Source organism: Galeopterus variegatus, unplaced genomic scaffold, assembly GCF_000696425.1.
Source record: "Galeopterus variegatus unplaced genomic scaffold, G_variegatus-3.0.2 Scaffold717, whole genome shotgun sequence".
NCBI lineage: Eukaryota > Metazoa > Chordata > Mammalia > Dermoptera > Cynocephalidae > Galeopterus > Galeopterus variegatus.
Genome location: NW_007726828.1, coordinates 438,038 through 461,693, shown reverse-complemented (window position 1 = coordinate 461,693; position 23,656 = coordinate 438,038). Strand labels below are relative to the sequence as shown.

At 37.8% G+C, this 23,656-nt stretch overlaps 1 protein-coding gene across 1 annotated transcript in view; it reads right to left on the bottom strand.

Annotated features, from left to right (window-relative positions):
* The window catches only part of KCNH5 (potassium voltage-gated channel, subfamily H (eag-related), member 5), a 318,706-nt gene that overhangs the window by 58,911 nt on the left and 236,139 nt on the right, over positions 1–23,656 (bottom strand). Inside the window, exon 9 of the mRNA XM_008571772.1 lies at positions 12,751–13,003. Coding sequence (XP_008569994.1) covers positions 12,751–13,003 — 253 coding nt within the window. The remainder of the gene's footprint in view (positions 1–12,750; positions 13,004–23,656) is intronic.

The window sequence follows — 23,656 nt, the reverse complement described above, 5'->3', positions numbered from 1 at the left end:
CTCATAGACATGTGTGTGAGGGGTCTGGTGACCCAGCCTGGCATGTGAGGGGTCTGGGGACCCAGCCTGGCATGTGAGGGGTCTGGGGACCCAGTCTGGCATGTGAGGGGTTTGGGGACCCAGCCTGGCATGTGAAGGATTTGTGACCCAGTCTGGACAACGGGCTTGAGGGGTCTGTGAACTCCAGACCCAGCCCTAGCTGTCAATTGACCCAGTCGGCAGGATTACTGGCAGGTAAAAGAACTCGAAAATTGGCGTAGTCTGCGACAGGATTCTGAACAGGTACAGAAGCTGAAAGCCCTCAGAAAAAGGAGGAAATGTGGCTAGTTTTGAATATGCTCTGCTCTATGGCCCCCTTCCTGTTGACTGGTATCTGGTTGCTGCTCACTGTACTGCAAGGCAGCATAGACCAGGCATTACAACAGAAAACCCCTTGGGAAGGGGAGGAAATGTGGCTGTCCTTGAGCATGTGGTGCCCAGTGGCCACGCTTCTGCTGACAGGAGCCTGGCTGCTGCTCACTGTGCTGCAAACTGATTGAGATTTGCAGCAGACAGCAGAGTTGTTGGAAGCCTGGAGAGACATGCAGAGACATGCAGAGACTGGCCACTCCTGCCTCTCACACCAGGGAAGACGACCAACCAAGTGGTGAGTTGGGGGAAACCGTGCGCCTCCAGACACCACCTGTTGTACACGAGAAATTAAAGCACGAGCAGCCTATGGGACCAGACGGACAACTGGTGGGTGATCCACAGGTGACCCAGTTCACCACCTATGTCCCGTATACCCAGGTTGAACTGGTTGACTTGGGGAGACAGTTCAGGCAGAAACATGGGGAGAACCTAGCTGCTTGGCTGTTACAGTTATGGGACCTAGGGTTGGATAGTGTGATGTGCTCTGGTAAGTAGATGGAGAAATTGGCCTCCACTACGATACACCTGTCCCTGAGGCAGCGGCTACAGAATAGCGACGGCTATGCACAAGGGCGAGGTAATCACTCCTTGGCAGACAGGGTGAATGCAGCTGCCTGAACGGTGTGGGCAAATGCTGAAGAACTGCCCAAGATTGTTAATAAATGGCAGGCGTATGCTGAGTTGGTCCAAATCATTTGGGAGCTGGGGATGCGGTAGTCCATGTTTAATCTGAACACTCATGGCCTGGATGATGAAAATTTTACAGGCAGCGTGAGAGACATAGTGCTGCAAAATGCCCTGTCAACGTCTTTTGGGTCACTGATGGCCATACTGTCCCCATACATTGGTCGTCGTATACATGAGGTAATGACCATGATAGCCAGCTCGGGTGAAGTAGAGGACAGAAGACAAGCAAAAGGGGTCCGAAAGGTGGCTAAGACCAAACCCCCAAGATATGCTCGGGATCTTATCCCAAAGGGACCAAGCAAGACTAAGCCATAAGCAGATGTGGCTTGACTTGCTTGCAGCAGGGGTTGATAAAAAGAAAATTGACCTGCAGCGAAATGCAGTTCTGTTTGCCTTGTGGCAGCAATTGCACCCTGAACAGCGTTTCACCAAACATCCGAAAACAGGTAGCAAGGTATGCTCAGTGGATTTACAGGACTTTTTGGTTGCTCCCGAGGAGGAGGATGAACTGTCCCATTCTGGTTAGGGAACAGGCCAAGGTACTTGTCTTTTGGGGGCAGGCGAGGACCAGAGGCCTCATGTCGAATTGGCAATATATTGGTTGAGGACAAATGTGCAGCATGTTTTGGCATTGGTGGATACAGGCACAGAATGTAGCCTGACATATGGCAATCCAGACAAGTTTCCAGGGGCCGCTGTTCATATAGATGGCTATGGAGGACTTACTATGGAAGTCAAAGCTGTGTCACTGCCATTGGGCATAGGAAGACTACCTCCTCGTGTATATACTGTATATATATTCCCTGTAGCTGAACACATCTTGGGTACGGATGTACTTTATGTTTTGCACCTGCAAACAACAGTTGGAGAGTTTCAGCTGTAAATATGGACAGTAAAGCCTGTGTTATGAAGATATGCTAAACATCACCCACAGGTGTTACCCTACAAGCCAAGACATGTAGTTAATGTAAAGCAGTATCGCCTACAAGGAGGATATGCAGAGATAAATGCTACCATATTGGAATCAGAGAAAGTTGGCATTATTCATCCAGCTCAGAGCCCATTTAATGCTCTGATACAGCCAGTGAAAAAGCCTGATGGTACCTGGAGAATGACCGTAGACTATCGAGAACTGAAAAAAGTAGTGTCTCCTTTGCATGCAGCCATGCCTTCAGTTCACGACTTGATGGATCAGCTGATGACTCAGCTGAAGACATATCATTATGTATTGGACCTTGCAAATGCTTTTTTCTCTATTCCAATCTCGGCTGATAGCCAAGATCAGTTCGACCCCACTGAGCCATCTGAGTTAGATGTACATATAACCCAGGAGGGGTTAGGATGGGGTTTCTGGCAGAGACAAGACCGATTCCGCACACCTGTAGGATTCTGGTCTCAGCTCTGGAAGGGTGCAGACGTGCATTATACCCTAACAGAAAAGCAGTTAGCAGCTGTGTGTTCTGCCCTGATAGCCACTGAAGCTATCACAGGAACTGCCAAAGTGCCCAGTAAGGATGACATACCCCATAACAAGTTGTCTGTGCATGTGGGCCACCAACCCTAAAATGTGTGTAGCTCAGGCTCCCACTTTGTCTAAATGGGGAGCATATATAGAACAAAAGAGCACTGTGTCGAGTCCTCTGTCTAAAGAGTTACAAACTGTGCTAGGACCAGTAGAGGTCATGGAGGAAACTTTGACACAACTGTTACTCACAGAGGTGGAGGCTACACCTTTCCATGAGGGACAGGGACCTATCACAGAGCAAGCTTGGTATACATACGGCTCTAGCATGGGACCTTCAGCATCATGGACAGCTGTTGCTGTCCAGCCCTTAACAGACACCATATGGTATGAAAGTGGTACAGGGCAAAGCAGTCAATGGGCTGAATTGAGAGCAGTATGGATGGGGATAAAAAATGATCCTGGGCCATTAACCATCTGTACTGACAGCTGGGCTGTGTACAGTTTAACCTTTGGATTTCTACTTGGAAATATCAGTGATGGATGGTAGGCCACAGACCCCTGTGGGGATAAGCTATGTGGCAAGAGTTATGGGAATTGGGACATGAGAAAGAAGTAACTCTTTTCCATGTCACAGGACACTTCCCCCTTAGCCAGTCCAAGAAATGATGAAGCTGATGCCTTGGCTAAGGTAAGATGTCTGGAGAGAGCCCCGGCTACTGATGTAGCCCAGTGGTTACTTTGACAAATGCAGCATGGTGGCAGCAAAACCGTGTGGATGGCAGCTCAAAGATGGACCTTGCCTATAAAATAGGAAAATGTAGTGAATGCCTGTTGTGCTTGTCCAGTATGTGCTCAAAAGAGTCCACACCCCTGGCAGGTGCCCCATGCAGATGGGCAAATAACTCGAGTCAGGTGCCCCTGACTCGATGGCAACTGGACTTTGTTGGACCACTGCGAAGGTCAGAGAATTTCAGATACATCTTCACTGCTGTTGATACGGCTACTGGTCTTCTGTTTGTATGGCTTCGTAAGGCTCCAGACCAGGTAAACACTGTGAAGGCACTGAATAGCCTTACAAATATGTACAGCCAGCCTGTAGTCATAGAGAGTGACAATGGAACCCACTTTACTGGACATGGGGTTCAGAGGTGGGCCTCCCAGTTGTCCACTCAGTGGGAGTTACATGTGCCATATCATCTCCAGGCAGTGGGAATGATTGAACGGTACAATGGTCTTTTCAAAAAGGGACTAAGGCTATTTGCCCAACCCCCATCCCTGAAGGGGTGAACACGACGATTATGGCCAACAGTCAGAATTCTAAATGAGAGACCCCGCAAGGACAGACCCTCTCCTGTGGAAGCTCTATTGCATAGGGCTGCAGCACCTATACAGCTGCAAATCACTAGTAAAGGTAAGCTTTTGAAGCCAGGATATGGCAAGAGTGGAAATATTCTCTTACCAGCCCCAACCTGTTTGCAACAGGAACAGACAATGATGGGAATGGCCTTGGAGAATAAAAGCCCCTCATATACACTGGGTAGGTTTAATAGGGCCTTGGGGAAAAGGATTAGAGAAAACTTGCAAGTTTCACCTTGGGTGACAAGTACCTGGCCTCCTCGAGTAAAGGTAACATGGCCTGGAACAGCTAAGTGCTCTATTCCAAAGAGCACATTTGTATTATCATTATGGACAATTACGAGTTCCCCTATACAGTTAAATGTAGAACTACAGATCCAACAGTGTTAGCAGATAGAGTTTGGTATCATAAGCCAGGTAAGATACCTATTCCTGCAACCATCCATTCTCAGGATGGCAAACTGCATGTATCTTACCAAAAGGGCGAGAACTCCCTCTATCGATACCAATAACTCTTCTGTCTTTTCACCCATAGTGTTCTGGCTACAGGCACTGCACCAGAGTCAACTGGGTACATATATACGTTGGCGTGATCATCTATTGAATATGCATTGAACTGCCCATCAGTATGACTGCAGGATTAGCATGGAGGATCAATGGTGACAACTAACCGGACACATGCGGCTAAGAGTTAAAAGAACAGAACTACAAGCCTTAAAGCATATTGAAGGGACAATAGATTATGTAAATGTAAGGGTCATTTATCCTCGCTAAGGGAACATCGTGAAAGATTCTGAATGCATAGATTGTATGACGAGGGACCCTGAAGGAGTGGATTGTTCGGAAAATAGAATAATTTAATCAGGCCCCCTCGCCTGCCCATCCAGTTAGGAGTGGTGTAGTGAATTCTTTGTACGCAAATTGTGTGTGTGTGTGTGTGTGTGTAGAATTAGTGCACATCTGCTGCCTGCAGTTTGGCTGGCGTCTGCCTCAGGCGTCCGCCATGCCGCATGGCCATGCTCCCTGACCTTACAGCTTCCAAGGACCTGTTTGCCAGTTACCTAGCTCATAGACCTGCGTGTGAGGGGTCTGGGGACCCAGTCTGGTGAGTGAAGGGTTTGTGACCCAGTCTGGACAATGGGCTTGAGGGGTCTGTCTGTGAGCTCCAGACCCAGCCCTAGCTCGACAGTGGGTCCAGTCAGCAGGATTACTGGCAGGTAAAAGAGCTTGACAGGAATATTACTCAGCCTTTAAAAAGAAGGAAATCCTGCCATTTGTGACAACATACATGAACCTGGAGAGCATTACACTAAGTGAAATAAGCCAGTCACAGAAGTATAAATACTGCATGATTCCATTTACATGATATATCTATACTAGTCAAACTCATAGAAGCAGAGAATACAAAAGTGGTTTCCAGAGGTTGTGGTGGAAGGATGGAGACTTGTTGTTCAATGGGTAAAAAGTTTCAGTTATGCTAGACAATTTCTAGATATCTACTGTACTACATATACAATAGTTAACAATACGGTACTATGAATTTCAAAATTTGTTAGGAAAGTAGATCTCATATTAAGAGTCCTTACAACAAAAAAAATTTTAAAAGGACACAAGAAAATTTGGGGAGGTGTTGGATATGTCTATTACCTTGATTGTGGTGATGGTTAATTGGTATTTGTATATGTTAAAACTTATCAAATTGTACACATTAAACATGTGCAGGTCTTTGTATATTAAGTACACTTCAATAAAGCTTTTTAAAAACAGCTGAAATGTGCTTTGTGCTATTTTGGGAGAGAGCAGGCAGAGAGATGCAGAAAATACAAAGCTGGTTCTCAAGAAGACTTTAACTTTGTTTATAAGAGAGGTATGAAAAATAATAATAATAATAATAGTAATAATAATAATAAACAAGTGTTTACAGTATCAGGATAGGCAAAGCACACAAGAAAAAAAAATGTTTTGTTTTTTTTTAATTTAAGGGCATTAAGAAAAAACCTTACAAAGAAAGTAGTGTTTAACTGTAGCTGATCCTTCAAGGTGTAGGTGGGTATAACAAAGCTAGGAAAATACAGGTAAAGCTTTATGGGAGTGGATGTAATGACCTTAGAAAACAAAAGAGCTATGCAAAAAGCAGGCCAAGCAGCCCCATCCTTTCCAGAGAATATCAACACTTAAGGAAAAGGCAGAGAAGTCAGCATAAAGACTGACACAATCACAAGGGCAGAGCTGAGAAATAGACTCCACCTCTTCATGGAAGGAACTACAGTGATCTGTGGCCTTTTCTGCAGTCTTGGAGAATTCTTGCAATCTTCATTTCCACTTTCATACCTACTAACTCAGTGGGCTCTGAACTTTTTCATAACCCATATGAAAGATGTAGGCAGAACTTAATATCTCCATCTTGTATTCTGAGAACTCATGAGATTCACACTCTAGACGCAGTCTCCCCAGTCCTAAACACCTCCCCGTGATAAACAAGTCTCTTGGAGGAGGATGCAGTTCTAGATACTCAGTAGCTGATTTCACCAGTTCATACTTAATGAAGTTTCTTGGGTTATGTTTGGTGAAGGATTTTTACAATATATACTGTCATGTACTTAACTCTCAGCGGTGTCATTTGAGAATTTTTTTTAACAAAAAGAAACAAATTGGTAAAGGTAATATAGGCACTGTATTTTGATAAGATTTAACCAAATAGCTGTATAATTTCAAAAATCTGTTTAAAAATTCCTGTTAATCAAATCATCATTTTTTTGTAATTTGATGGTTAAGAGCATGGCATACAGTCAGACATGTTTGGATTCAAGTCCTGGACCCACCACTTACTTATGAGCTGTGACCTGGGGTGAATCACCTGATATTACAGAGTCTGTTTCTTCACCTGAAGACTTCAATAGATGAGTACATCTTAGATGACTATGATAATATATTCTTGTCAGGATTAATTAAAGGATTTGATGTAATAATGCGTATGAAATAATGAGCACTCCGTAAATAATTATTAGTATTTTAAATCAGACTTTCAAAAAGGCATGTGTATTCTTCAAAAAATGCATTAAAGTTTTAACAAGAAATATTAAAATCAAAATATATCTGTGGACTTTACATTTTACTTAAGTATGGGAAAGCACATTTAGTAACTAGAAATATGATTTCTCTTTCTTTCAGCTCCTTTAATTCTTAAATGTTATTCTCTAATAAAATTAATTCCAATTTGTGGAACCATGCATTTTAGTTGATGGGCAAAAGCAAATGCCACTTTTTATTCAGTGGATGTAATTTCAAGTTTTTCTACCAAGGCCACTGACCAGGGTATAAGTCAGATGCTTTCTCAATACCAGGGGTCTCTGAAGGAGGACAAGAAAGGAGTGACTTATTGAAGTGTTATGAGTGGTCTGAAACACTTAGCATACTTTAACTCATCTTATTCTCTTTGTTTAAAGTGCCCAGTTAACAGTAGGAAAATGTTTCCTCCATCCATAATAGATCTAAACTAAATCTACAGGCTTTGGGGAAATGCATTTTACTATAAGCTTCTAGCCAAAAATGAAACAGGGTGTAGTCAGTATCTCAAGATAAAACACAGAGGAAGTGGCAATTGTGTCAACAAAATACCCCACTTTGTATGGGCAACTAGAACTGAAACAACTGTGAAAACGGTTTAATGGCAAAGTAAAGTACTAGTTAATTTGGCTCACTGAACAAACCTTTACTGAGAACCTATTTAAAGGGTCCTATCCCAGATGACAGAGACAAAAATGAGCAAGACATCTCAAGTACTCATAGTGCAGTGGGAGGAAAACAGGTAAAAGATTTTAAAAAAAAAAGGAGGTACTAAGAACTCTGCACAGGGAGGCAGAGTGGAAAACCAGAATAGAGGTACTTAACCCAGATTAGGACAATAAGAGAAAAGATAAAAGAAGATGAGGAAGCAAGAGAAAGACAAATAAACAGGAGAGAAAATGGATTCTAAACAAGGTAGCAGTGTATGCAAATCTTGCCAGTAAGAGAACTCGGTGCAACTCAGGTAACTTTCTGTAGTTCAGTATGGTGAGAACAGGGTAGGGATACGGAATGGCACAAGTCAGGTGGGAAAGGAGGGCAGAGAGACCAGGACCTAAATGGGCTCACATGCCATGCTAGGAGTTTCATTTCATTCTCAAAGTGCTATAAAGCCAAGTCTCTCTTTTTTTTTTTCCTTTTTGTCTTTTTTCGTGTCCGGCAACAGATCGCAACCCTCAGTGTCGCGCCCGTACCGGACCGGGACCGGCAACGGGATCGCAACCCTCGGTGCTGGGCCCGCACCTCGCTCAGCCAGTGAGCGGCCGGTCTGTACGTGGGATCCGAACCCTCGGCGGGAGCGCCGCCTCACTCCCAAGTGGCGCACTGTAGCAGTGCGCCACCGGCAACGGATCGCAACCCTCAGTGTCGCGCCCGTACCGGACCGGGACCGGCAACGGGATTGCAACCCTCGGTGCTGCGCCCGCACCTCGCTCAGCCAGTGAGCGGCCGGTCTGTACGTGGGATCCGAACCCTCGGCGGGAGCGCCGCCTCACTCCCAAGTGGCGCACTGTAGCAGTGCGCCACCGGGCCGGCCCTAAAGCCAAGTCTCTTAACAAGGAGACTGACATGATGTTATATCGAAGGTACATCTTGTGGTGGCAGCATGACATAGAATCGGAGGTTGAAGCTGATGACAGATTGTGGGCAGGCAGGTGCTTTACATGGTAGTCATGGCCCAGGACCAAAATTTTTAAGAGCAGTGGTGGTGGCAAAGGATATCAAGGATAGAGTGACGAGATACTAAGGAGATACAACAAATAAGACTTAGCTTTGAAGGGAAGTGGAGAGAGGGTTTGAGGTTGAGCCTAAACTACCAGGATTGCAAAGACTCGAATTTTATCAAAAAATCTACAGGCTGAGGAACTGTAAAGGGGTATAATTATAACTATAGGTAAATGATGTTATAATTGCTGCTTAGAATGTTTAAAACAAGACAAGCATGCATTTTTTAAAGAAGCAAATAACTGGTTTGCCCTTTACAAAAATGTCTGAATTAACTAAGCTCATCATCCTGATATATGGAATAGACCTACATGTTTCACAGTTCAGCATCTAAAAACACAGAAATGTGGACACAAAAGAAAATAATTTTCTGGAACTTGGAAAAACCCCTTTTTAGGATTTAAAATGTGAAACAGCTGATTTCTAATAGCAGCTATACAGGAAGAAATCTTCATTACAGCATATGTCACATTTTCACAGATTCTCAAAATAGCAAAATATTATTCATTCACATCTCAGACTTTTTCTTTCTGGAATAAAAATAAAAAGTAGATTTTAAATTTTGAGAACCATAATTTATAACTTATCTCTGATAATGCACAAATGTTTACAAGAGATGGATTTTAAATAACTGATTCTCATTAAAATGGAATCGTAACTGAAGTGCTAAAAGCTTTCTTATATTATTGAGTTCAATTAATTATATTTTTTCTTTTCCCACTGACTCCCTCTTTCTCCAAACCCATAACAACATTTAGCCCCTCCATCCAAACCCTACATAAACAAGCACAGTTCTCTCAGGAATCTGAAGTTACAATTAAAAGATTTAGATAGAGATTGTCTTAGTTTAATAACGCTAACCCTGTGATTCTAATAATCAATAAGCACAGAATAGAAAAGACAAAATGTGAATGCCGCAAAACCAATGTCTTAGGAGCATTATCTATTGTTAGTGGGGAAATGCCATTTTTATAGTCTCTGAAAGATACTACTTGTCAAGACATCTAGAAGTCCTGGCTATTTAGCTATACAAGCAAATCAGTTCACATTAAGTAATTATAGAGTAAGAACTAAAAAGTAAGAAGACATTAAAGAATATAAAATATTATGTATGCATCATGGACTTAATTTAAAATTCTTTGTTTCATAAAAAGTAGGGAGGTCAAAAAAAAGGCGGAGGTGTAAGAACTGAAAGAACTTCAAATTGGAAAAAGACATGAACTGCAATTATATTCATATGTCCTACTTAGAAAAACATCCTGAAGCCATTCTCCAGTATTAAAAAAGAGGTATTTGTTGACTAAATTTTTTCTTTCCATTAATTAGTTATGCTTCAGAACTTACTCATTAAGCTTCTTAGCACTTTTGACACACCAAAGAATTATGTACCTACCAAGAGACTGTTCAGAGGCAAGGATCCAAAAGACTAAAACTGCACCTATTTTTGGATTCAGAGATTCTAATTAATTTTAAAATAACCTTTCTTTTCTACCTTTCAACTGGCAAATGAATCAGTGTAAGAGATAGAAAGGCTTCTTATGTTTTTTTAATCAGACTAGCTTAGGCTAGTTCCTGTTTTTCTGAGTGTCCTCAGATGTGAGGTATGTAGGGAATCTGTTTCTCTCTGACCCTCACAATATTGAAGGCAAAAACCATTAAACATGATGAAAAAGAAAACATTTCAATGACAAAAAGCACAATTGACAAAGCTATAGCAGTTACGAATAGTTGTGCACCAAATAACACATGTCACACTTTACACCCTGATAATTTTTGCAACTTTACTTTAAGGTTGCAATTATTTCAAAATTAAGCTGCCAAAAATAAGGAGGAGAGGAAAAAAAAGAAAAAAAAAAAGTAGGAAAGAATGGACTCTCATCAAAATGTCAGGTGTTACATTAGTAAGGTATCTTTTCTTCCCCCCTCTTAAAACATTGTTAAAGCATCTTGAATGTTAAACAAAAAATCCTATTTCGATTGCCTTTTTGCCTGAATTACTCTTTTTTAGAAGCCAATTGAAAAATAAAGAAAGCTTTCTAGAGAGGTATCCATATTATTTAACTCATGAAGTCAAGACACAAAAACTCTCTGAATCCCAAAACTTTTGAGGAGGAAAAACAAAAAGCACATATTCAAAGAAATAAATGTGACTGATAAATGATGAGACTGGTCCAGTACCCAGGGGCCCTGTGTTCATTTTTACTGTTTCATTGCGCAAAATCAGTTACTATTTTATTTTTAAATGAAAGGAGAATGCATTTTGTCTGTCTCACTGAGCAAATGATCTCATTTTAGCGGGCCCAGCCCAGAGGTCCTGTACCCAGGGCTTTCTCCAACCCTCTTTTAGAAAAGAAGTTACCAAGGTGAAGCTGTGATTGAGAAAATGGAGCAAAGGAAATGACAATGAGTCTACAGCTGAAGTAATTCATCATGATGGTACTCACTTTCCCACCCTCCCTTGACACGAACATTCAGGAAAAGAAAATACATGTGTTTTGGGCTTGTGTTTTGTCCTCTTCTTTAAGCAAATAAAAATGCTATAGTGTGGATATGCCTCATTTACCACAAAGGATTGTTCCAGTGAAATATGCACTTTTTATGAAGAATTATATATAACTCCTTTATACTCCAGTAAACAAAGCAGAACAAGCACTAACTAGCATCACACACACCCAGAGTGCTGACTCTAAAGTGCTGTATTTTTCCCTGCAAAAAATAAAAAGCAAAAATAGTTCCTAGAAGAAATTTAACTGCAACAATAATGTTATTTATAAACAGAGAAAGGTTTACAGACAATGCTCTTCAGTCATTTGCAACCCTGAACCATTTTCTATTACAGAACTGTTTTCCTACGTAGGGTCATTTCTTCTCAATTCTCAAGTAATTGTGCTTTTTGAAATCAGTTTTTCAATTTTGTGTTGGATTTTGCTTTTTGCAGTTTCTGAAATCCATCAGTCAATCTTTTACTTACGAGAATAAGTGGCATTCAAGCTATGGTAGGTTGACCTTGGTAGCTAAAAATCCAATAGTGTAAAAATTGAGCTTATTTTTCATGAGACAAGCCATAAAAAAATGTGATCAAAATGGAGTTGACATCCCACAATTCTAACTTCTTTTGCCTGAGAAGAAACAAGGGATGATTCTCCTCTGACCTCATTATTGCGTTCTTTTATATCTATGTGTATTTCACAAATCTGCTGCAGATATTTCAGAAGAAAATGACCTAAAAGGTCATTTAGCAATTTTTTTTTACCAAGGTACATATCTTTCACTGTTTGCAAACATGCATGATTTTTGTTCTGTTACTTACATGCACTGTCACTGCCTTTTTGTTGTTGTTGTTGTTATTAGTATAACTATCTACTGGGTCTCTAAATTTTAGAATAAATGATTAGAAAAATAATTTTCTTGTTTTATGAATATGGATGAGTAGAACCAGCTTATAAACTTAAATTAATTTACTTACATTGTGATCACCCCAATAAAATGAACCAGATTCATTCACCTCTTCAGCACTTTCAGCTCACTACTTGGGTCCACTGTGATGAGGTAGAAAGACTTGGAGTAATATTATCAGTACTCCAGCTCTAAGTTACTTATAACTAGCTTGGCAAGTCACTAAACTTTTGGCAGCTTCATTTGGCCTCTCTCTAAAGGAAAGGGTTGAACTAGACAGGTTCTATTGCCTGTCTGAAGCTAACACCCTGGGTTACTAATCTCACAATCATCCCACAAGCCATTTTCACATTGACCTATGTGGAGATACAAAACACCTTAGACTGTGATAAGTTTTAGTCTAAAAGGTACTGTCCTACTCTTGCCAAAGAAAATTTAATCAAACCCTCACACAGCCCATTAGGCTGTGACCAATACTAATGTTCTTTGCTAAAACAGCATTTCTAGTTTTCACTAAGATTCATCATCTCATTACTTACCCGATTTCCAAAGTCACAGAATGAAGTAAATTTCTATTTAGAAACGGGAGAAGCAAAATCTCTAAAACTGTTACATATTTGCTACTACATGAGGAAAGTTCACAGTACCTAAAATAGCCACCACCTCATCATCTTGGATGACTTCCAAGGATCCCGACACCACAAAGCAGAGGGCATCCACACTTTCTCCAGCATGGTAAATGAGGTCCCCTGGAGCACAGTGAATGGTTTGGAACTCTACTGCCAAGGCACGCAGACACCCATCGCTGGCCAATCGAAAAGCAGGATGTTCATTAAAAACCTTCCGGTTTAGATGAACACAGATATCAGCTCTCATGTCCTTGGGACAGATGGAGAGGACCTGAAGAAAGTGAGATATGAATAAGTGAGAAAGAAAGAGAAAGGGACTGTTTCAGGAAAAAAAAAAAAAAAGCCATCATCCAACAAATATTTATTGACTATGACTATGTCTGCCACACAGCATACGAGGTACTGGGAAGGTAAAGTTAACCAGACACAGCTCTGCTCTCAAGGAACTAATAATTTAGTGCAATGAGCTGATGAGCACATAGACCCTTATGATACAGCACCGTGTAGTAAATGCTTTGAGGAGAGTACGGATCTCTCCATAGAAAGAACACAGTCTTGAGATAGAGTCTCAGAAAAAAAGCTAATACTATTTTAACAAAAAAAACAACTAAAATAGGGCAGTGACATTCATTTTAGTCTAGCCGATGTTTCAGAATTTTTCCATAACTTAATCAGAATTCAGAATTATAGACTTTAGACCACATTGGAGGTGAATTCATCTTAGCTGGCTATAAAAAAAACAAAATCAATAAAAGCAACTTAGCAACTTGACATGCTGGCACTGGCTGATATAACTTCACTCTTAAAGTGTTTTCTTCATTCTCAACAAGTTTCTTTTTACAAACAAATTCATGTCCAGGGAGTGAAAAGGGTATTCACCAGCCTTCTGTAAGGCTTAGACAATGGAAAATGTCAGTGCTGGCAAGGCGAGCACATGATTTTGCATGGCAGTCCTTGACCATTCTGGTCTTTGACTCCTCGAGATTGCTGAGGGCAATGGCAGAACTCAATCTCTGGGTATCCCTCAGAAGAGGGAGCAAATGGCAGAACCATGATTAGAGAGCAAAGGGTAAATAATTGTAATTGGTTATAGCTTTCTGACAGGGCAATTAAAGACCCAGATTAAAATGGACAGTTTCATCACGTTTAATCAGAACATCATCAAGCAAGATGTGATTGCAGAAGTCAGTACTATTCACTTTAGAGATGCATATGCAAACTCATTTAAAATCCTCCCCCAACACCCTTGGTAAGCTATTCCTTATAATCAGAAATGTTTTTCTTTGATAGCATTTTAGTTCCTTAAAACTGAAGTCTAAGTTGATTTTCACTGCACAATATTTTAATATAAAATATTAAATTTCATATATTTCAAATATTATATTTAATATAAAATATACATTTTTTCCTGATTGCATTTTAAGCATTAAAAAAAATACCTAAGGCTTGAAATATCTCCTGACTATTCCTTTTATTTGGGGCTTACTGTCAACAAAAAACCAGTTGCTTCCCAATGGAGAAGATAAGCCCATTTCAAATGTAAAGACCATTCATTAAATTATGCTTTCAGTATCCCGTTTCTTTAACCTTTTCTAATACTGTAAGTATTATTTCATATCACTTAATCATCTCTGTAGATTTTTTTTTAATACTCTCTCAGCTTCCTATAGGCATACCTACCTTTCTGAAAAAACCTCATCTTTGAGGAAAGGAATGCCTAACAGAGCTTTAAAAGCAATTGGCACTTTTTTTCCTCCACACTAGTTATTTTCCATAATAATGTAATTTTTCTTGAATATATTAACCTTTAGTGACTTCAGACAATATTTGTCATTCAACAGGCATTTACTGAGCTTCTCAGTAAATGAGAAGGGTCATACCACTGTGTTCAATCCCTAGAACTGCAAGGATAAATAAGGCACCATCTTTGCCTTAGAGGAGCTAACCATGAAGTACAGGAGGTAGACATATAAAGTGACAATTAGAATACAATAAAAAATAAAAGTGCTATGATGGGGCATGGCCAGGGTGACATGGGAGCATATGCTACCTGTGAGTCTTATGATTTGAAGGTAGTATAAAAGATCAGGTTCAAGAGAACATAGGTGGGTACAAATTTATCGCTTACTACCTCCGTAACCTAGGGCAGTCAATCTCTGTAAGCCTCAGTTGTGAAAGAGGGATAATGATAGTGCTTATATCATAGGGTCACTGGAGAAATTAAGTGAAAGAGCATGTTTAGCTCAGTTTAGCCTGGCTCATAGCAAGGGCTGAAGAAATGATAGCTTTATTGTCCCTATTGAACATGTATATTCCTACAGAGTTTATTGTTGCTTTAGCTCCCTACAAAAGCAATTTGCCTTTTCCACTTTCTACTGCTTTCTGAAGTCTGCACCTGGGCTTTTGGTGGGTTTCCAGACAGAATTAAAAAAATATTTCAACATGAACTTGAGGATATTTCACGCACTGGTTAAGGTTACATTTGTCTCAAGTTGAAAATAAAATTAGCTCAAGAAAAGCAAAAAATAAAATAATTTTAAAATGCCTACAAACACATAAATATTATATTGAGCAGCTTAATGGGAAATGGATTGCTCCATTTCTACATTTTTACCATTAAGAACTTTCATTGTTTTAGATTCATTTTGATAATAGTCATTTTATGTCCTTTTAATTATTTCTTTCAGGATTCATGTTGCTAATGAAATCATCCAATACTTGCAATATTCTCTGTTTAGAGGCACGTCAAAAAAGGATTTTCATTACATTATGAGTGTATCTTTCTTTTTTTTGTTTCACTTCACTTAGGACACTAATTCATTTATCCTTTTAATTGATGGCATCTATCTATGTCCAGATGCCATAAAGTGACAAGTTAAAACTGTTAAAATAGATCAACCAAAGTCACAGCCAATGATAAGCTTCTTCCACATCCCTAAATAGGGCATAGTGTGCCTGTCATCCAAATATGAGTATCATATTGTTTACTCTGGAAATAAAAGCTCTAAAACTGTGTTAGGTAAGAAAAATTTAGTTTTTAGTAATAGAATAAAATTATCGTTCAGGTGACTTTCACATGTGGCCCACTAGTCCCAATTACAATGTACTCTGCCTTGAATGTCATATCCAGTTTCTTGTGGATAGGTTTCCTAATGGTTACCTCATAGTTACAAACAAATAAGATTATATTTTAGTAGAAAATATTCTAGTTAAAAGTCATTTTGTTTGTCTCTAGAGTTGATTATTTCTCCTCTCTTCATATCAGGTTATTAGTGAACTAAAATATATTGTTAATTAAGACAAGCAATAAATTTTCTCTTTGGAAGAGCTATGGCAGTATATAAGAAATTAATTTTTAGAATTCTAAAAAACCAACCCTGACCAAACAAATAAAATAAAATAAATTAAAGCAATAAAAAAAAAGGAATGCCATTGTCTGAAAAAGAAAATGTTTTGATATTATTTATGATATCCGTAAAACCCAGGTTCAAGAGGTATTTTATCAAAGAATGAATGAGCAACTAAAGAACTCTTAGTAAAACCAAAATAGGGTCACGTTATCTGCTTTTCTAAAATATAGAATGGCTTGCTTCCCCACCAAGTGACGCCAAAGTCCTAACCAAGCATATGGGGCTCTCTAGGATGGGACCCTCCTCCAGCCCTACTACTTTCCTCCAACCTTGCAGTCCAGTCCCACCACCTTTCCCACCACTGTAGACTTGGCACACCCTCTCATGACTCTGCCTTTGCACATGCTTTTCCTTTCCACTGCCGTATTATTATTATTATCCCTTTCTCTGCCTGGTCATTCACTGATTCGTCTGTCAAAGCACAGACCATTCCTCTGTCTGCCATACATACAATTTACACCCAGCTCTATCACAGCATTTAGTAATGTACAGAAAACAAAAATGAGAGTAAGAGGTGCTGTGATTTGCTGTTATTGTTGTTGTCGTTTAGTTATCGTCCTAAATAGTAACAAGGAATTATCACTAGAGATTTCAAATTTTAATTTTCATCCATAAAATCATTCATAAGTTTTTAATGAGACCTTGACTTATGCCCAATATATAAAACATACACAAGCAAAATAATGCTGGGAGAAGCTCTGATGGGGAGACAGACTCCCAGGGACGGCCCCACAGGACGCATTCAGTCATTCAGTCAATTCACAGTTATTGAGCACTGGTTATGTGCTAGTGAAATGCCCAGTACCAAGCAGGCCTTCCACATCTATGAGCAAAAACTTTCACAGTGCCTACTTCCCTAGACCTTCTAATTAGGCACAATTTGAAAAACCACTGTTGCTAGTCCAGTGCCCCATTTTACAATCTCACAAAGAATGTGTGATTTTCTCAAGTTCTGTCAACAAAACCCTTGTGTTCCAACTACTGAACCATGCTCCTGAGTGAAGCTCAACCAGGAATAAAATATAACATCTGGCATCTTCTGATGTTTTCTGGTTCTCTGTGTACTCTAAAAATATAAAATGCAGGTTTCTGAAAATCATTTAAGGTACAATTAATCAAATCTATACTTTATTTATTAGGAAATTACCAGTGCCCCTGCATCACCACAGAACAGCCTAGATTTCACTGCAAATTGGATTCCATTTCTAAACATTTAATTTTAGCTCCAATAAATGTGTTGCATATTTAAATATGTTGGTAAAAACAAAAGGATTCATTAATAATTTGTTCATATCCTATTATTATTTGCCAAGAAGTCATTTTATTTGAAATACAAGTTTTAGTATATTTTGGTACTTCAAAAAGTTCATGGAAGAATGGAATTAAAAGATACTTAACTAAGCTAGATATTAGCATAAAGTAAGTATTCGATAAATGTTATTCTCCTTGGGTCTCTTCCTCTGTCACTTTCATTCATTATGGCACTAGTAATGTTGCAAAACCTTAGCAGAAAGAGTCTAAAGATGATAATTAACACAGAAATCAAGAAGTTAAATCAAGATCCTCTAAGGAAATAGTTGACCAGAGAGAGTCAAAGAAAGAAGGCTTTATATTCATTCTTATTTATTCTTTAAACATACCTTAAAATGGTTTTTAATATTCATTATACAAAATATGGAAAATCAAAAAATAAAGAAGAAAATAAAAATTTTCCATTATTTACACTTATTTACGCATACACCATTTTTGTAAAACTTGAATCTCTAAAGTTTTATTTTGTGCTATAATTACTCAATATCACATGATAACCAATTTCCATTGCCATGAAATATGGATTTAAAAACATAATTTTAATCATTGCACAATACTTCATCACATAGTTATAGCACAATTAACTTAACCATTACATTATAACTGGACATCAAGATTTCCAGTTTTCCCTTTCATAAATTAAATTAAAACAAATACCATTGTACCTGTATCAGATTGGCTAAGCACAGATTTTTAGAATTAAAATTAGTTGGTAAAATATAAAAACATCTTTAAGGCTCTTGTCAAATTGCTTTCCAGAAAAGGTGTACTGAATTACACTCTAACCAGCTATGTTTAAGTGTCTTACATGTTCTTAATAATCTCCCTCTTAAATGTTTATATATATATATTTGAAAGAGAAAGGGCAATTTCACCTAAAATGAAAACAGAATTGTATAGTATACTGAGGCAGAAGTCTGGAGAGCTTTAGTCCTAGTAGAGTTAGCCTACTACCACTACCCCCTAGTTCAATGATCACAGACTGATCACTATAAATCAATCCATAACAAACTTCCAATGTGCAAATGGGGATAATGAAGATAACTCTACCTTAAGTGCCTGAAGTAATGAACTAAATAAGGCTTCTTCTTGAGGTTTCTTACTGCTCTGAGACAAATTATTTTATTGATTATCTATAAAATCCTCCATCAGGAGTAATACAGTGTCAACTATTTTTAATAATTGATAAGTAAAAACAATCACTTATTTTCTTTCTTAGGACAAAGGAATAAATGCATTAATGACATTTTGCTATGCATTGAAGCTACCCCTGACATTCTTCAAAATCCTTCTTTCTTTTGACACAAGTAAGCTATGCACAGCTAATGAAGTTCTCCTCACAAATTTAATTGAATTGGTAATAAATTAGTGAAAATCAGTGGAAGGACTCAAGCAAGTGACATTTGCACATAAAACACTTTTACAATTCTTCCTGGGAATGAGAAGCTCAAAGGCTGTGAATAAATGAGTGAAGCTCTTCACAGGAATTTAATTCTCATTCATTTTACGGGAAGAAAAGAAAGCTCACCTTTATTAAAAATAATTTTTAAAAAAAAGTATAACATAACCTGGCAGTCATGCAGACAATCTGGATGCTAATCTGCCAATCTCCGGGGGTGTCAAAACCTCCAAGGAATTACTCCAGGAACAATGTAATGAAAAAACCAAAAGCAAATTAACTTCCATTATTTAACAATAAAAGGTCAAGTTTAACTACAGAAGAATGATATATCTAGTGAAGGATTATAGGTTAAAATTCATTGGTTTTGCTTTAGAAATAAATTTCCTGTGAATAGGTTTCATATACAAAAATGAGACCTAAGGTTTTTGTGTCCAAAATATAGGGAACTAGTTGTACCAGGTTTTTCATGATCTTGGCTTTGCGGTAAAGTGAGCATTGAAAACAAATAACAGTTGTTACCATTTTTTTGACTTGTTGAAGCTGCAAATGTTTGGGGCCATTAACCGTCCAGAGTTAGGGCTCTAATGAAATTTAGGGTTTCTGTTGAGCTCTATTCTTAATCTCATCTCTGTACTTTTTCTATGTGCAGATATTTAACTAAATAAGAATTTTATAAAATTAGAAATATATTTTTAATGTATTTGATTAATACAATAGAAACAATATTTTCCTACTGGCCATGATCTTTTTTTTTCTTTTTTCTTTGTGACCGGTAAGGGGATCACTCTGAGCGCCGGCCATCCCTATATAGGATCCGAACCTGCGGCAGGAGCACCGCTGCACTCCCAGCGCTGCACTCTCCCGAGTAAGCCACGGGGTGGGCCCTGGCCATGATCTTTTTAAAGTCACCTGCTGTGGGTCAAACGTATTCCCCAAAACTTCAAGTATGGTAACTCGGTCTCCATTGTAACAGTGTTAAGCGTGTGGGAAATCAGATTATGATATTTGAAAGGTGGGGCCATTAAGAGATGATTGGATGGTGAGGACTGTGCCCTTGTGAATGGATTAATCCATTCATATACTAATGAGTTATGAGTCTGGGCTTGTGGATTTATAAGGAGATCACATGAAAGATCTCTGCCATACTCGCCATATGATTGCCTGCATGCCAAGGGACTCTGTAGAAATTCCCCACCAAAAAGAGAACCCTCACCAGATGTGTTCCCTGGACCTTGGACTTTCCAGTATCCAAAACTGTAAAAAATAAATTTTATTTTCTTGTAAATTGCCCAGTTTCATATATTGGGTTGTAAGCAACAGAAAATGGACTAACACATCAACTATGACAAGAGATGTTACTAGCTTCTTCAAAAGAATGAGCTCCCTTCATTTGCCATGAATGGGAATAAATTGGAACCACTGCTTCAGAAAATTATCTGTCTATATTGATAAAATTGAACATGTGTATATCCTTAGACCTAACAATTCCACTTCCAGGTATATGCACAACAGAAACATTTATGTGTGTGTGTGTGTGTGTGTGTGTGTGTGTGTGTGCACCAAACCACATGAACTAGTGTGTTTATAGCAGCACTATTCATAATAGCCCCAAGCTGAAAATTACACAAAGATCCATAAAAATTTGAATAGATAAGTATATTGTGGCGTATTCACACAATGAACTGCTATTCAGCAATGAGAATGAAAAAAATAACAACTATACATAACATAAATAGATGGATTTCAATAAGATAATGTTGACTGAAAAAAACCATGACACAAAAGAGTATACATAATTACATTTATATGAAATCCAAAAACTGGCAAAAACAATTTATGGTGCTGTAAGTCAAGATATAAGTTACTCTTTGGGGGCAGAGTTGGTTAATGTCTGGAGAAGAAATGGGAGGAGGACTTCTGGGGTTTTGTTTGCGATTTGGGGTGGTGAGTACACATGTGTATTCACCTCGTGAAAATGTATCAAGCTGTTCATTTATAGTATAATTTGTTCACTTTTCAGTATTATGTAATATTTCCATTTTAAAAGTTTACTTTGAAAAGTTTAGTTCCAAAAAGAATATTTAAATATTCTTACCACAAAAAAATAGAAGGTAACTATGTAAGGTAATGAATATGTTAATTAGTTTAATTGTGGTAACCATTTTACAATGTATCCATATATCAAACCATTACATTGTACACCTTAAATATATACAATTTTTATTTGTCAATTATTTGAGTACCTTGTCAAAGGAAAACATACAAATGGCCAACAGGTACACAAAAAAATGTTCAACATCACTAAATCATCAGGGAAATGCAAATCAAACCCAGTTTGAGATATCACCTTACCCCAATCGGACTGGCTTTTATAAAAAAGACAGAGAATAACAAATGCTGGTGAGGATGTGGAGAAAGAGGAACCCTTCTGCACTGTTGGTGGGACTGTAAATTAGTACTACAGATAGAGAGCTACCATATGATCCAGCAATCCCACTACTGGGGATATTTCCAGAGGATTGGAAATCATCAGGCCAAAGGGATACCTGCACTCCCACATTTATTGCAGCTCTATTTACAATAGCCAGGCAATGGAACTAACCTAAATATCCATCGATGGATGACTGAATAAGGAAATTGTGGTAAATATACACAATGGAATAATATTCAGCCATAAAAAAAGAATGAAATTCTACCATTTGCAGCAACTTGGATGAGCCTGGAGAAAATTATCCTAAGTGAAACAACCCAGGTACAGAAAGAGAACATCACATGTTCTCACTCATAACTTGGACCTGAATCCATAAATAAACAAATAAACACTAAAGAGAAATGCAGAGAGAAAGAAAGAAACAACAATCACAGTAATATGCTGAACTTTTAGAGAGAAAGAAAAGAACCATGGTTATAAGAGATGGAAAAGAGGAAGGGAGAGGGAGGGGGGGGAGGCTAATGAGGAATTGGTCAACAGACACAAAGAATGATTGTATAGTGTAATGATGAATAAGCTAACTATCCCGATCTAACCATCACACATTGTACACAATTATTGAAAATCAATGTTGTACCCCACATGTACATATAATAAATTATCTTTTTTTAAAAAGTTACCTCTTAAACAAGTATTAACTAAAGAAAAAAATGAGTGAAACAAATTAGAACTGCCAAATCAATGTGACAATGATTTCTAGAATGGTTGCAATTATGAAAGCTTATATCTAAACCCACTATTTTACCAATAGAAAGAGCAAACTGAAATTCCTAAAAATATGCATCAGCTGTCTCTCAAAATTCTTTTTACAATTTAAGATACACACACACACACATCACCACCAACTACAGAAAGTAAAGGTAGTCAAAAAAGACCACAGAGTAGTAAATAAAGGAAAAGATACGTGGGTTAGTTTTTTTTTTTACATTTACCAAATTCCCCCCCAAAATTGAGATCTGATTGTATAAAAGAATATATATATATATTTGTATGTATATATTTTGCATATACATATATATGTATACAATATATATTCACATATATGTGTATATACACATATACATGCACATTGTGTGTGTATATATAGATTAAAAAATCAAGTATATATAAAATAACAGCCAGAAAGTTAACTTACCTTAAAAAAATTGATAAATTATTAAATAGAAGAAAAACTAAATGAGATAAAACAAAATACCAACATTTGAGAAACTGAAGTCAAAAAGCATTTTCACAAACTAACACTCATATGGATTATGGATATGATATATATATATATATATATATATATATATATATATATATATATACATACACACACACACATTAGTGTGTGTATGTGTAAAATGACTATGTACTGTAAAATCAGAAAACTTTCAAAGAGCACAAGTTCATCCCCTCAGTCACCCAATAACCTGACATTTAACAGAGTAGACACTGATCAATATATTTTTATTGAGTAAAGCCTGTTATGTTATTACTTAAAGTCAAAATACAACAGAAATATTTGACTGAGCTTTCTGATAAATTAAACTCTACACTATCAGGAAAGTTTTCCTCAGGAATTTAGCTCTTTGGGACTGCTGTAATAAATGAAAGAGTATAGTTATTTGAATATTTATATGCACAAGTATGAGGGTACTTCAAAAATTTTGTGGAAAAATTCACATTGTCTTTTAATTCTATTTTTCCATGAATTTTTTGAAGTACCCTTGAACGCTTCCTATAATTTTCTATGGCAGTAATTCATGCATAAATAAAATATAGGAAACAATATATAGGCTATATATAATACATATAATAAACATATAACATGTACAGTAAATATAATTTTAAAAGTTAAGAAAATAAGGCTGAAAGAAGATATTTGTAATACATAATTCCTAAAAAGGAGTCATATCCAAGATATATGAAAAACTCTTAAAAATCAACAGCAAAAAGTCAGACAATACAATTTTTATAAAAGGCCCAAGACTTAAACAGGTCACAAAACATATTATATAAATGGCCAATAAGATTTTACAAAGTCCAGGAAATTCTTTATCTCTTCTTCATTTCTGAACAATGGCTTTTCAGGGGTAAAATATTCTTGGTTGGTCATTGTATTTTCAGTACTTTAAATATGATCGTTCTACTCTCTCCCGGCATGCAAAGTTTCTGCTGATCTGCTGAAAGCCTCATACAGGTTGCCTTCATGTGAGGAATCTCTTTATTCATGCTGCTTTCAAAATTCTCTCTCTTTTTTTTTTTTGGTATATATTTACAGTGTACAACATGATGTTTTGACATACATACACATAGTAAAGTGTTTAT